Raw genomic sequence first — 15998 nt, forward strand, 5'->3', positions numbered from 1 at the left:
TTGTCACGAAGAGATAAAAACGTGTGTGCTTGTTTGTCTATGTGTGTTTGTGTGTGCGAGAAACAGAGAAGAGGCAGAAGGAGAGGGAAAGCTGGTGATACAGACGAGCATGGAGAGAACCAGACACAAAGATGTTTGGTTAAGAAAATAGAGGTCACATTTTATCTGCAATTTGCAAAATTTATTAGAGACTGCAGAAGTTAGTTTTTGTTCTTTCCTCTCATTTTGAACAGCGTATAACTAAAAGGCAGGAGTCTGCCTTCTGCTATGATGCAGCTTATTGCCAGAACACTGAGTTGTCCCCAATATGTCACTCTCATGCTGAATGCTTCTATTCAGTCATTAGAAAATACTGTAGCACAAAACTTGTTAATATTCAAACTTTAGTTAAACCAGTATAGTTTGTTTACTGGTGAGTTTTGAAGAGATTTCCAATATACATCAACATGACAAATTATGACATTTTTACTTGTTCACTGTTTAAGGATAATAAATTGTCTTGATCTCAGCCATAAAGTGCTGCTTATCACGATGCTCCCCTGCATAACAACAAGCGGTTTATTGAATCTAGCTCTAATTATAGTTTGTGAACTGACCAACTGAGTGCTCTGTGTCTTTGTGGTGGCATCTCCGGGTAGAGGTTGCCATCTGTTCCGTCTCTATGTATGCTTTAAGGGAGAGGTCTTTGCACTGTAGATGACTGCCTAACAAACAACAGTGGTGAGTAAATTCACCTAAGGAGAGTGACCTCACCTTCATTTGACTGGGAAATAGCCTGAGGCATCATTAACCAGGAACTGGAGCTCACAGTGCCTGCTGTCTGCTGCACGCTGCCTGCTATTAACCAAGTGCTGCTCAAAATAACACCTAAGGGGGCAATTACAAAGCACGCTGAATGGGTCCATGTTTCTGCACCGTTTTGGTAATTATTTGGAACAGTTTAGAATGCAGAGCCAGGTCTAATTGCTTGGCAGAGATGGAGCTATATGGCGCGGAGTCATGGACGCCCGACATGATGACATGATCACTTTTGCTGGTGAAAGGAAGTGTGGTTTGCCGAATGATGCAGCAGCAAGAGAAAGTTAGATAGTGTTGATTCCATATACTGCAAATTCATGATAGAAGAAGTATTCAAATGTAAAAGTAGCAATACCACAATGTAAAAATACTCCATCAAAAGAAAAAGTTCTCCGTTAAAAATCTAAAGTACAAAAGTATTATTAGCAAAATAAGTTAATAAGTATCAAAACTGCATGTATGCAGAAAAAAGGCTCCTGTCAGTGTTATATTATTACTTTACATAGGCCTACATTATATTACATTATACAATACATACACTATACAATATACACTATACATTATATTATTGTAATGTTATTATTGATGCATTAAGTAATCAGTGTTTTAATGCTGTGACTGGTAGAGATGAAGTAAATGTGAATCCCTTTCGGGAGGTTTAACCGATAATCATGCTTCATGTTTTAGAAGATCAAATGTTTTCAAAATACTTAAGCAGTCTACAGTCATTAACTAAATCAACTTACTTACACTCCGCCACTGGCTATAAATCTGAAAAATCATATGGAGCTATGTCATTAAATAAATCAAGATACATTCAGTTAACCTCTGAAATCTGCCATATGCCTTTGTGTATTTGACTTGTTAAAAGCAGGAAAAGCACAAGTGTTAATAATGACATTAACAATGCTTCTGTTCTATTCATGTGTCCCAGTAAGTCATGACAATGACAGTGACAGTGCCAATAGCAGGACCTGGAGTGGAACTGAGACATTGTTAATTTATTAGGCCTACTGACACCTGTGCTTTTCCTACTGTGATGAACTATTTCAAAATGTCGCACCTGATAGAACAGAAAGGTGAAATAACATTTTTCAGCAATGACAACTGCTGTCATATATTCTGCTGTGAAGTTACCACCATCCAGTGGTGTATTATAGCACATGTATCTGTGTTAATGCTCCATGCCATATGAATTTATTTTCTAATCTTTTCTTTTTAATGAAGAATAACACATATTTTCATTTAAACGCAAATATTTTCAGAATTTTCACCTGCGAGATTCTCATTGAGTTTAAAAAAAAATAAAATAAAAAAAAATAAACTACATTTCCCAGGATGCTTTGGAATTTTTTTCCGGTCCCTGCCATAAGAGTCACGTGACAGTCAACTATGGCTTCCCTCTCGTAGTGATGGAGGCACATCGTTAACAACAAAACAAAACTGTGACTTTAGTCATTTATTTGTCCGCTGACACAAGTTGGATTTAAGATGCAGAAGATCAAGTCTCTCATGGCCCGGCAGGTGAGCGGAGCAGGTCCACACAAGCTGAGCTGCTGGCCGTTTGTCTCTGACAGCTGCATGTAGCTAAGCTAGCATAACAGCTAGCTTAGCTAACTGGCTAATTTGACAGCTCGTCGTGTGGCTCATTGAAGCGCAGGTTCAGCCGGAGTAACAGCCGCTATTTGAACGACTACAACACAACTACGACCTATTTCCCTCACATAAAGAAAATACATGTTTATAGGCAATTATACCCACGCTCTAGATGTACGAGTTTATCATTAGGCAAGCACAACAGCGGGGCACACCAATGGAAACTGGGTTGTTAGGGAAGTTCTCAGTTTGCAAAGCAGTAATGTTAGACCTCACCACTGGACACAACAGAGCTTATCGCTTTCAGAAATCTGCCAGTCGCTTCCACTTTTTGCTGTATGCAGTAGTGTGCTCATGAATAGCGAGCTATGTGACAGCCGGAACAGTTTATAACTGCAATACACGTTACTGTTACTAGACTTGTTGGGGCTTTTGAAGTGTAACAGTGAGTTTGATTTTGACAGGGCCTGAAAAGCCCCCAGGAGAGCATGGCAGACCTCAGTCCTGTGGAGAACCTGAGGATCCCGAGCAAGGTAAACTTCATGATAAGGCTGAAACTGTGGCTGTCATTTGCACTGTGGTGTATCTTGCATGATGTGTGCTGCATAGTCTTGACTGGACTTGACTTAACTCTATTACACCACAGCTAACAATGTGTCTCAAGTAGATAAACTATTTGAGGTAGATTACTACCAGTGCTATATTTATCTGTTTTCATTATGTAGCAAGTTCAGAGTAGCTGATTGTTTCCTGTAACAGTTAAACTGTTGTTCCTGCATTTGTCTCAATGCACAATGAAAAAACAGCACATTCTTAAATGATCGATTATTATGCACTGCACTTTTGTTGTGTATGAAGTAACTATTTTGGCCAATTTCACAATACATATAATTTAAATAAGTCCAATAAAATCCAACCAAACTTAGCAGTTACATCGCTGGGTTTGTCACAACATAGCTTTCGGATGGTTTTAGAATTAAACCAGACGGGTTGTATAAATTATGTGTCAGGGCTTTGTCTCGCATGCATTGTATTACATTTTGAACTACTTCCTGCGAATTGCATTAGTTCCATCACACCTACAGGATTTCCTAGGCAGCAGTGTCTAGTGAATGAAGGCTCCCATTTATATCACTTAAGACCACACTTCACATCAGTCCTAACACCAACAGTGTGAAAAATAGGCTGCAGTAACACCACTTCAGCATTTTGGCATGGATGCGTTTGGAAATGTGATCAGTCATGCTTAGTCACTGGAAGAATTTGTCATTATCCACTTGTACAAATTCAATTTGTCAAGAGCAGGCAGGGTTAAGCAGCAGAGTGGGTCTATATAATTTATAGTCACTTACTTGCTTACACCTCATTTTACTGCTGGTTGCTGGCTTTGCTTTGTCTTTGCTTCTGCTTCATAGTCATGACCTTCTATTAATGTGGCTAAGTAGAATTTGGAAGATGACCAATTGTATTTATTCATATGGCAGGGTGATATCATCCTGGTTGATTCAATCATATGTTTAATTTCTCAATTTCAAAAGACCTCTCTATTTTTTTGCTTGACGTTGTTTTGATTGTCACCCTAGTTTGGCCTGAACATTTATATGTGAGTGAAATTTTCTTCATGGCATGTTTTGCTAATTTACCATTTGAATAGTTTGTATTGTGGTCTGACCAGGTTTGAAAATACTGCAAAAGATAAGACTGAAAAGGATGTGTGTTTCTGTCACTTCATCGATAGGAGTTGCGAAAGATGAAGCTGAGAGAATTTTGAAAAATATCTTTCGATCTGTTGTTGTTCAACAGTCGCGTTGTCATGGGAAAAGAAAAAGACAGCGGTGTGTGATAAACACAATGCTGTCTCTTTTGGAAAGCTCAAACATAACATTGTTTTTTTTCTGTCAAATGTAGGGCTGGAGCTCTGTGTTATTCTCACAATGAACATACAGCCTCATGAGAAATAACAATGATAATACATAATAACCTAATAATTTGAGGTGATTGTATCATATTGGTGTAATGCATTGTAGACAATATTGCATTGCTGTAGCTAGACCTGTTGTTGCAGAATAAAGACATAGATGAAGCTCAGATAAGATAAGCAGTCATTTACACTCCAAGTGTAATTAGAGCCTGAATGAAAGCAAATGGGAGTGCCTTAGGAAAGATTTATTTCTTTTCATAGAATGCATGTCTCCCCCTGGCTTTGGGATTGGTATCGGTTGATGTGGCCAAACTGGATATGCAGTAATCAAACACCCTTTTATGTTTTAGGCCTGAAATATTCACCTTTGTTCATTCTGGAGTCATGGTCCACAAGAATGAATGTGCATCTTATCATGTCTGCTTTGTTTAGCTTATGTGATATGTGGCAGCATGGTATGGTAAGACAGAGATATTGACCAGGATTTAGTTTAGATGTGAGGGTTATATGCACTTAAACCTACTGCTCCAGATCACCCATGTATTGACTCTCCTGTGTGCACTGCAAACACCTGCGTATTGTGTGTTCAACCAAAACACAGGGTTTATTATTTGATGATGTTATGCTTTGACTTTATTTACTTTGCCGCTGGGCTTTTTGGCTTTCAGGAAAATGAGATAGCACCCACACAGGCCAGGCTTTATTTACAGTGGCAGTACAGTAAGTCAGCCCTTTGGAATTATTTATTTAATTTATTTTATGCATACATGTTTCCTAAAATATGGTCAGATCTTCATCTAAGTTACAATTCTGATTAAACAAGATCTGTTTTAACTAATAACACACAAATCATTGTATTGATCATGTCTATATTGAATACACAACATTCACAGTGTGGCTGGAAAAAATATGTGAACCCCTTGGTTAGTAACATTAACAAAAGCTAACTGCAGTCAGGCGTTATCAAACTTGGGGTCCAAATCAGTGAAACAAGATTGGAGGTGTGGGTTAGAGCTACTACCAACATGAAAGCATGTTGATGCAGGGAATGATTGACAAATTATGCCATTTTGTCATTATTTGGGCCTGACTTGAGGGTTTGATAATGTTTGAATGAGAAGAAAAAAAACAAGCTGTTGTGATGAGGACTACAACTAATGATGGTTTCATTATTGATTTATCTATTGATTCTATTCTAAATTAATAGAATAAAAAAATATTGAAAATATTCTATTTTTTTACATGAGAAAAAAAGCAGCAGATATTCACAGTTTTAATGATGGAGCCAGTGAATTTCTGGCATTTTTGCTTGAAAACTGATTTAAACAATCAAACGATTTTTGACTAATTGGTTATGTCACTTGTTTTGCCATAACAGATGATGCTTTGCAGCTTTTCGAGCAGTATAGTTTGCTTTGTGTTCTGGAGACATTTGTCGAATCTTTGACATGTCATCGACCAAAACAGGTTGTAGAGGCAACTTCCCCAACACATCTTCCTGTGTAATTACAGAAGTTAACTAACTTTAAGATGCATGGTGCAAAATGCTTAATACTGTTTTATGAATGTAGTGTCACTGCTGAAGTGGAGCATTTGATTTGGTTGCTTTCACAGATGTCAGGCTGGTTATGTGTGCATAAAGAGGTCAGATTCTTGGCTTTAGTAACAGTTTACCCTCAGGGGAAACTATTCTCTCAAAGAATTTGTGATCCCCCATGTTCACCTGCTGCTGTGTACTTAATGCCCTCCACACATTTACATTTAAATCTGGACAATGAGTCAGGGACCTCAATTTAATAAAAGTTCGACCTTATTCAAGATTTCAGCATGATATTATCCCCAAAACTGTTATACAAAAGTAGGTCCATCGTATTCAAGACTTGTGTAAGAAATTGGTAAGAAATTCTTATCATCTCATCTATCAAACAAAAGCTAATTCACGCCAACACAGCCTTGGCACATTTTTTTAATTAACTTTTTTATTTAAATGACTCCAAATGGCTTTGAGCTATTTCTGACCACTTTGATCTTTTTGCTCCTTTTCTTAATCTCTCTGGGTTCCTGAGAAGGTATAAGCTGCTTTGTGGGTTTGCACTAAAAACAAACACACCAACAAACCTTTTTCCCCTTTCCAGTCCTCTCTGATCAAAGCTGTTGTCCCTCTGCGAGTCACTTTTCTTAAAGGGATTTTCTGTGTAGGTGTCCCTTAACCTTTTCAACCCTGTGGAGCCTTTGATGGTTGCCATCATTACAATCTCATATTGTGTGGTAAAGCAGTGCTTGAATCAACAAAACTTTAAATTCTTGATATAAAGTATTTTATACTCACTTTTTTATATCTAAGAAAGATATAGTTAGAGCTGAAATGATTAGTTGAAGTAGGTAATTGACAGAAATCTTTTTATATTTAACTTTAAAGCTTTGGGGGACATGTTGGCAGCAGTAAGTTCGTCCTGGAGGCTTCATTTTCCTTGAGGCAAACAGTGGTAAAGTTACTGCTGCAGTTTCGTGTAGTACCAATTTCCCATCAGCAGGGGTCACCCTCAGTTTAATCATTACACATTTTTATCTTACGGTAGAGCCAGTCATTTACACAGGCTGAGTGCATCGCCTGCTCAATATTGCATTATTATTATTATTTCCTAACATTTTTAGGACTCATGTGATTGGCTTAGTGCCTCCAGCGGGAAACATGTATCTGAAGATAGGGATTGGGGCTAAAGCTGGGAGCAGGGCATGTTTGATAACCTGTTGTTAGTTCTCACTGGGGTTTATCAGTTTGACAGTTCGAATGTGTTATGGCCTTAGTCTATCCAATCAGGTTTGTTAGGGTGAGATGAGCTGTTGTCTAATTGTGCGTTCAAAGTCCTGGTTATATACTTGTATAACTGCATGACACCAGAGTACCCCTTGCTTTTGTCCCAATGAAAGACAGAGCTGAAACAATAATAATAATAATGATAATTATAATAATCACACACTTCCACATGAAAATTCAATATTGTTATCTGTTAACCGGCAGCTGACAGCAGTGTTGAAGCCTGGATATTGCTGTTGACCGTCATTTTGTGCTTATGTCCCAGAAGAAAACTGAGTTAAACCCTTGTTTAGTAGCAGACAAGGATATACACCCAGTTCTGCTCGCATGAATATTCAGTGCTGATTATAGTGAGCTGGTTTTGATTTGTTCATCTAATGAATGATTGCATAGTGGAAATAATCGGCCCTCGTCCCACTCTCCACATCCCATCGTCTTTCTCTTGCTGTGTCTCGCAGGATTTTCCATGAACCTCCTTTTGTTCATTCAGTCGTTTGTTTTATCCTGTGTTGTTGAGAACCTATTTGTCCTGCTCTTGATTTTCCACATTCAGTGAGCACTCCAGACGAATATGTGCTTTGATTCTTTGATAAGCCTTGTTAAACATCCCGCACATTGGATGCAAATAGATTTCTAACTTGCGCAACGGGATGAGAACTTCATTAATTTGACGAAGGGAATGATGGGCCGTTTGTTTGTCCCTCATCCTTCAAATTGAAATTTGATCAAAGCCTCAGAGCAGCTGGATGTTGGGTTTGACACGTGGGGCACAGAGGAATATGTTTTGTTTCGTGTCTGTGCCGCTGCAGTGTGTAGCCCCTCAATGAGTCATTCACTTAAAGAAGTTTAGTTTTTTGCACGTCACTGCAGGTAGCAGACTGAGGCAGAGGGAGGGAGAAGGGAGAAACTGACACTGGGGAGGTGAATTGCCCTAACCATACTGGAGAAGCTTCACAGGAGAGTCATTGTCTTTTGTGTTGCTCATTCCTCTGTCTTTTTCTTTCTGCTCTGACTTTCGCTAGCAGTGACTCATCCGCCTCACTCCCCCCTCCCCCTTTCACTTTCCTTCTCATTTGAGCTGATTTCCCACCCACCCTTTTGATGGCAGAGCGTGATTTCCTATCTCCTACCTCTACCCCTCCTTTCCAATCTCACACACTCACCCACACATTTCCCCCAGGGCTCCTGCTCACTCCTTTACCTGGTTCTGATGTGGCAACACACACACTTGCCTGAACGTCTGTGCTCTGCAGAAGCACACAAGCGCAAAAGCACACATTTCAACACATTTTAATGCTTTATTTATTTTTGTATAAATTTCACGTGTGCTATAAAAGGGGATTTTGTTTGTGTAATTGAATTAAATGAAGTTACATTTTACTGTGAACATATGATTACAGCATTGCCTCAATTAAACGTCACTCAGCAAGACACACTATCCTCCACAGAGGCAAATTCTGCCACATTGGTGGCACACTTCATGGCCTTGCTGCACGCTTCTTGCTGATAGTTTTTTGATCAGTATCTGCTATCGCATGAGTTCTATATGAGCTAATGTGTTGACTTTCCTATGAGGGATTATAATATGTTTATTTAATAGAGTATGGATACATATAGAGGCGTATAGATTGCTTTTATCCCATAAATCCACATCTATCCTGTTTCACCTCCTTCCCAAGCCCTCTGTTCTATTTTTAGTGCCATTATGCTTTAATGTGCTGATGCCTCATTGTATTGATCCTACACCAGCAAGAAGTTAGACTCAGCATTAACTTTAATAAGAGATTTCTCACTCAGAACACAAAGTGAAGCCACCTGGCATGAGATGTTTTCTTTATGTAACATTGGAATGAAATATAATGTACTATTAAGCTCTATATAAGATTTTTAGCCATACTAGTGGTGTGGATCCAGGAATGGCATGGGGTGTTGGTTGGTTAACCACTTTGGTCCAGACTGAAATATCTCAGTAACAAATAGATGGATGGCCATGGAATTATGTACAGACGGCCATGTTTCCACGACGATGAATCACAGTGACTTTGGTGATCCTCTGACTTTTCCTCTAGTGCCACCATGAGGTTAACATTTGTGGTGAGTTGAGTGAAATGTCTCAATGACATGATGACATAATGACAGAAAGTACAGCTTCAGCTTCAGCTGTACTTTCTGTTTAGATCTAATTAGTAAATGTTCGCATGCTAACATGCTAAACTCAGATGTTTAACGTGGCAAACATGGTCACACTTGTTGAACATCAACATGTTAACATTGTCATTGTGAGCATGTTAGCAAGCTGACGTTACATTTAGCTTGAGCTGCTAGCATAGCTCTAGCTTCTATACAGTGGTGTAAATTAAGATTTTGGACACTAATGAATCATCATCATTTTGTGTCAAAACTGACAGGTGTAGACTCCTACAATGGTACTTTTCTTTTGTTACACTGTTGGAATTTTGGACACTGAAATAAAATTGCACAGGATAAATAAAGTGCACTATATGGAATACTAAATATGGAGTAATTTCAGACACAGTTTTTCTCCTGTTCTACTTTAACTTAGCATTCAGCAGCTTTTCTGTTACATACTGCTAATATTGTATGACAACTCCTCCAGCTGGGCACTAGGTGTCCCTGTTCAGTTTTTAGTTGTGTTTTGAAGGTGTTGAGTGGAGGGTCATCAGCTGCATGAGCTGCACCTGGGCCGGGTGTGCTCTGCTCTATAAAATGTCCTCGCTCTCTTTGGGGGAGCTTTCCTCTCTCTGGCAGACCCGACGACAGCTGTGGTTTTCCTTTTGTTAAATTTTTTGTTAAAATTGTTCTTCCTATGTTTTCTATGTTTAAATAAATTATTTTTCCATAACTCATGTTGCCTCCCATTCTTGTCACAGTCTTTGAGCCGGGCTGTGATGATAGTCACCACTTTGTTCTTCACCTATGTCTCCACTCATTAAGGCGGTCAGGAGGGGATGTGGGTTTAAAGCCCTTCATCTAAAAGACTCATTGCAGAAATAAGCCTTGATGGATGCACAGCATGTTAATCAATGAGGCTCTAATGTTTCTCAGAGAAACTTTGAGGGGGAATCTCTTTTGAATTTTTTTGGCCATTCGTTTCTTCTCATCTTTCCTCTGAAGGATGCCTGCTATCCCCCGTGATAGCTGTCCAACGAAACAAGCTGCAGTCTTCTCCCAAACCCCATGGTTAATGTTTTCTCCTCCACTTTTCCCCACTAGATACCTCTTCTTTTTCCCTTCTAGCCCTTTGTTCTCCAATTCATTTATTCTGTCCTCTCCTCGCTTTGTCCTTCACCCTTGAACTTGCCCTTAAACTCCTCTGTACCTCTTGTACCTCTAATCCCATTCCCCTCCTTTAATGTTCTTTCCCCTTGCATCTTTCCTCCTTTTTTTCCCATTTCATCCTATTTCTCTGTTTCTCTGTTTTGATGTAATTTTCTTGAGGTTTCATTAGAGTTTTTGTTTGTTGTTTTCATTAATTGGGAAATGATGTAATTCTCTGTTTTGGACATTTTTCTGTTTGTGCCTCAGTGTGTCTGGAACTTTCTAAAGTGCTCACTTTTTTTTAATTCTCTTTTTCTCTTTTTGTTGCTGTCTGTCTCTCTGGGTCATCTCGTGTCCTGTCAGGAGGAGTTGCGGGAGCTGAGGGAGCAGCCCATCGACCCCCAGGCGGAGCAGGAGATCATCGACAGCATCGAGGAAGTCTACTTCTCTAATGACTCCTTTGACATGGTGCAGCACGAACTGGAGGTCAGATGCTCACTGTATGAATGAGCAAGCGCTTGTGTTATTGACTGAATGAGCACCACTCACCTGTGAAATGATGACAACAGACCCTCTCAGACTCTCACAAGTTCACACGCCCCCTCAGTGAAATAATAATTCCAGCAAACCCACCACATTTCAGTAATTCTGATAACAGCAATATTGCATTTCTAATGTGAATAAATATGGTTCTCCGTGCTTTGAACCTCATCTGACTGGCAGAGTTAAAGCTCTGTCTCACCTGAGCTGCTGTCTCTTACACTTCTGCTCAGCTGCATGCATACCATTGACATCTGGATTGATGGATTGTATCGGCTCAACAGAAGAAGGGTGTGAAATCTCATTAGATTTATCTTGGTATTGCTACACCATCTGAAATGAGACTCTCAGTCAAGGGGAAAGTAATTACCTATCATCCTTTGGGCCATGGATTTGTAATATCTTCTTTTCCTAGCAGAGTTTGCTCGCTGTTTACAATTTCCACCTTCTCACCTAATCTGACTTATGATCTGGCAAAGTGTATTTATTGAGCAAAAATCTTTTTGTTTGTTTGTTTTTCTTTCAAATGGAGGAAGAACTATCTTCAGTCACACCGGTGAAACCAGCTTAAGCTTGCTCTTTGAAATGACTAGTGAGATTTGAAACATTAAGATGCTCATGAATGAAGATTACCTCTCTTAAGAGCCCTGAGCACCAGAACTGGGATACTGCTGTAGTTCTTCTTTGAATATGTTTTCTGTCTGACACACACTTAGCACAGACTTTTACTACACTGAATAGTAGACAGCTCCAGCATGTAGCTGTATAGAATAATCAGTCCTGCCACCTGTGTTGTGCGTATGTGTCTGCAAAAGTCCCAGGTGCTTTCACCTGTGTAGCAGGAATCTTTTGTAAACAAACAATAAGGTTGTGTGTTTCTATTTGGGTGTGATTGTAGAAACTCCCACCTGAGCTGAATCTGCAGGAGCTGGAGGAGTATAGAGACAAACTGAAGAGACAACAGTCAGCAGTACGTATCTACCTCTCCCTCTCCCTCTCCCTCTCTCACACACACACACACCCACACACACACACACACACACACACACACACACACACACACACACACACACACACACACACACACACACACACACACACACACACACACACACACACACACACACACACACACACACACAACACACACACACAGGTATCAGGTGAAAGACCCAGCCAGTGTATTTCATGGTAATTTTTGACATTTATGTAAACTCAACAAGAGTTTGTCAAAAGAAGTTTTAATTGAAAAAAAACTTTATTCGGGAAGTTGGATAAATACACTGTTTTGTTAATTAAAACAAATCACCGTTCACTTAGCAGCTTTTTCCAGAAGTTTTGACTGTATCACACAGTCTTCATCTTTATGATTTTGTTATTAACGCCTCCGTTCATTTTTTTTTGGGTGAGAATGTGTTCTCCACTATACAGTAGATGTGTGTAGTGCATGAGATTTACAGATATCGTTGTATTATTCTTTAAGGAACAGCATTTTATTACTAATCGATGTGATTAGAATCTTCAGATTTGATAATGATCACTGACTGATTTCTGTTTTAGCTTCTGTTCTAGCATTTTACAGCTATCCATGTAATTTTGAAAGTTGGACTCACTACTCTAAAATAAATTCTAGGGAGAAATATCATTTTTATTGGGATCAGAGTGTACTCAAAACTGGGTAAAAAAATTAGACGTCCAAAGTTTGTTATTGATCGTGGTTGATGAAACAATTTCACCTCAAAGTCCGATTAGGAGCTCTTCTAGAAAATCTGGTGACCGAGTCAGACCTGCTCAGAGTTTGTGCTTTGTGCCTGGGTTATAATAGCATGATAGCAGACTCTTGTGACGTCAGTGACTGTGTTTTCCTCCTGTGGCCACAGCAGGACCACTTCCACAGTGGCCATCATTCGGAGGTCACTCAGGTACTCGCTGTTGCAGACTGGGTAGCCGTCCTGTCAACAAATTCTATTTATGGAAACATGTGGGAGAGAAACTGGCTCTTCTCCCCTCTGCTCCCTGAATCCCTACAGTCCTCTGCAGATTTCGCCCACTTGCCCTTTTTCCTGACAAGCTTCTGTACTTTCGCACACCTGTTTGTCTCCATCACTCCCTCTGCCCTGTACCACATCTATTCCCTCTACGCCTCCTCTTATCCCTCTTTTTTATACACTTTGCTCTTCCTCCACATCCCTTCTTTTGACATGTTTGGCAGTTTCCCACAGAGCTGACCGCTGAGTTGAGAGGATGCTCCCAGTTAACGAAGCCTAAGAGTACGCAAATGTAGTCTCGCACATAACCTCTCTCCGTCGCTCTCTTCCTCTCTCTCTGGCTGTGAGCCTGCAGGCGCCTCATGGGAATAGCCATGGTAATTGGTTGAGTGTGCTGTCAGCCAGAAAATCCACAGCTATGTTTCTCAGCATGCTTATCAATGCAAGCCTGCAACCCTGAGTCTATATGAGCAAACACTCTACCTGTTTGTCTACCTCATTACCCTGAGCCTTTCGTAAAATATACATCCTCATTTATATTTATTTTTTCAAGCTAAATTTTCAGGTCTTTTTTTTTGTAATTATCATAATGTTGTCTCTAAAGTTATGTAAGCACCAATCCCTGACAATTGCAGTTGTATATAGGTTAAAATATACAGGTCTATTACCACAGGAGTTCAAATCAGGGAATAAAAAACAGGAAAGATTTCATTTCATCCATCTCTTGGACATTTTGAGGAAAATTACCATGAGGTGGAGATTACACCTGTAGCCATTTATGAATAACGGCTTTCATTTTAATACTGTTAATAGTTTTGCCCCTATCTCTCCAAGACAAAGTAGATGGGTATTTGATATTGGTAAAACAAATTGAACTAGAATTGGTACTTTGTGGTCGTACACCTCCGTCAAATTTCTGTTTAGAAGCATGTCTGTCTAGACTCATATGATATACTGTATGTAGTGAAGACTTTGAAGGAATTTGATAAAAGTTATTCAGCATATGAATTCTTGAGTTATGGCCCAAAGCAACCGTGTACACCGGCAGGGCAGTGATTCTAGTTTTGCTTTGATTTGGTTCAGTATGGAGAGTTATAAAGCTTGATATCCAGTGAAATCAGTGTTACTTTATGCATCACAAATGAGAGACTATAGTAAGTTTGAAATATGCTAATAGAGTATACTTTAAAGAGGCTGCTGAATTTTAATTTCTAATCCATAACACGTTTTTTAAAATTTTTATTTCATACATTTGGATGTTTGTGTACATGTTGTGGTTCACCAAACTATTGCTGATCTCCTGCTGCTCCTGATGGAAAGTCCATCTCTACAGGTGGGCAGTTACACAGATACCGACTTGTCTACCCATCCACACACACTTCTGAGCCTCCAAAGACACAAAGTCCTCAGAGTGTGAAGCAGAGTTTAAGCCCATTGAAGATGCGATAATAGTGCTTTCACTTTCTCACCATGAGGCTGTCCTGTGATGGCCTTTCCTCCTGGCAGATGATGTGGAGGGTCTCCACACACTTCATCTGTGACGCCATTAGTTAAGCTGTAAAGCAGCTCGACATAGGTGTGCTTGTGTGTGTGTATGTGTGTGTGTGTGCCTGTGTGTGTCCAAGCAGGTCTATGAGTATGTGAGAAGAAAACGAGAAAGATGCAGAACTGAACCACATGTACTGCACGTACTTATTTCTCTGTTTACCACTCTTTTTCAATTTTGTGTGTGTGTGTGTGTGTGTGTGTGTGTGTGTGTGCGCGTGTGTGTGCGTGTGTGAACTTTTGCTTCACTTACGCTGACATTAACTATCCTCTCTACTTCGTTTTTCTTTCCCTCCTCTCTGCCTGAATCATCTGCTGTAGGGTAGAACAGGCTTGCTGTGGCATTGGGAAAGAGAACAACTGCCCTGTTTTCTCTGCCACAGTATCCAAGCTTAATTGGCATTTTTGACACACGCCTGGCAGAGGCTCGTCTCAGGGCTAATTGCCTTTTCGCGCTGCGAGACTTCGGCCCGTACGAAAAATGTCAGGGTTCAGAGACAGTTTGGTTGTGTGTGGCTGTCACAATTCCCACGTCAATGCATAAATGCTACGAAGCCTTAATTAATGTGGACACACAAGCTTGTATCATATTCTGAGGGCTCTTATCAGTTGTATTATTTATCTGATGCAAAAGCTGAACAACTGTTACCATTAACATTTCACTGAAGACCTTAAAATCTTAATATACCCCCTGAAGATGTGAGCACCAAGAATTTACCTTCACATGAACATTATAAAGTACATGCAAACATGTTTTTTTAGGGTCAGCTTAACAGGAATGTAACAACATTTTGCATTTCAGTTCCCATCCATCTGAAAGTAACTTTCTTTGTATGAATGTAGACTGCAGAGATGTCAGAGGAAGTGAATGTTAATGACGTGGATGGGCATATTCAAATTTTAATCAAACTTGAAAGCTAGCAATGACTGTGCCTCCTGCAGAAGTAATGAATTCTCCCACTCTGCTTGGTTTTTTAAAAGTTAGCAATGATTATGCAACCTTTGCCTAAATCGTGCCTGAATACCAAATTCCTCCCTGTGTTCAAATCAGGCTGAAACGATGTCCCACTGTGCAGAGGAAGTTTAAGGTGGTGTGTGTGTGTGTGTGTGTGTGTGTGTGTGTGAGTGAAAATAGACCATGAGAAATCACATACTTGCATTAAAAAGTGACATCCACAAACGGCCTCAACGGCACAGTGGTATTTTGAAAAGCAGGGAAGTGCCCCAACACCCCATTTAGTGGTCAGTCTGACAGAATATGACACTGCATAAGAGACATCGAACCTTTGAAATAAATTTTCCTAATGTTATTTTCTCTCCTTACAAGTGAAGAAGCAATGCATTACCAGTGGAAACCCTCACTCTTGAGTTTACTCTTTCTCTGTCCATAGCTTTCTCAGTCAGAAAGAACGACCTTCACTCTTTCTTAGCTGCTTGATCCTACGGCTTCCCCTAATAAGTGCTAACTAATTTAACTCTAATTGCCTTATACATCTCAATAAACATCTTTAAG

The 15998-nt window shown here is 39.7% G+C and overlaps 1 protein-coding gene across 5 annotated transcripts in view; it reads left to right on the top strand.

Moving 5' to 3' along the window:
* Window positions 1-2183: 2183 nt before the first annotated feature.
* The window catches only part of vps50 (VPS50 EARP/GARPII complex subunit), a 94616-nt gene continuing 80801 nt past the window's right edge, over window positions 2184-15998 (top strand). For all 5 annotated transcript variants that reach the window (XM_056399134.1, XM_056399136.1, XM_056399135.1 and 2 more), the window contains exons 1-4: window positions 2184-2322; window positions 2859-2927; window positions 10776-10898; window positions 11851-11922. In XM_056399134.1, the coding sequence (XP_056255109.1) occupies window positions 2290-2322; window positions 2859-2927; window positions 10776-10898; window positions 11851-11922 (297 nt within the window). In that variant the 5' untranslated portion in view covers window positions 2184-2289. The remainder of the gene's footprint in view (window positions 2323-2858; window positions 2928-10775; window positions 10899-11850; window positions 11923-15998) is intronic.

This window comes from Seriola aureovittata, chromosome 16, assembly GCF_021018895.1.
Source record: "Seriola aureovittata isolate HTS-2021-v1 ecotype China chromosome 16, ASM2101889v1, whole genome shotgun sequence".
NCBI lineage: Eukaryota > Metazoa > Chordata > Actinopteri > Carangiformes > Carangidae > Seriola > Seriola aureovittata.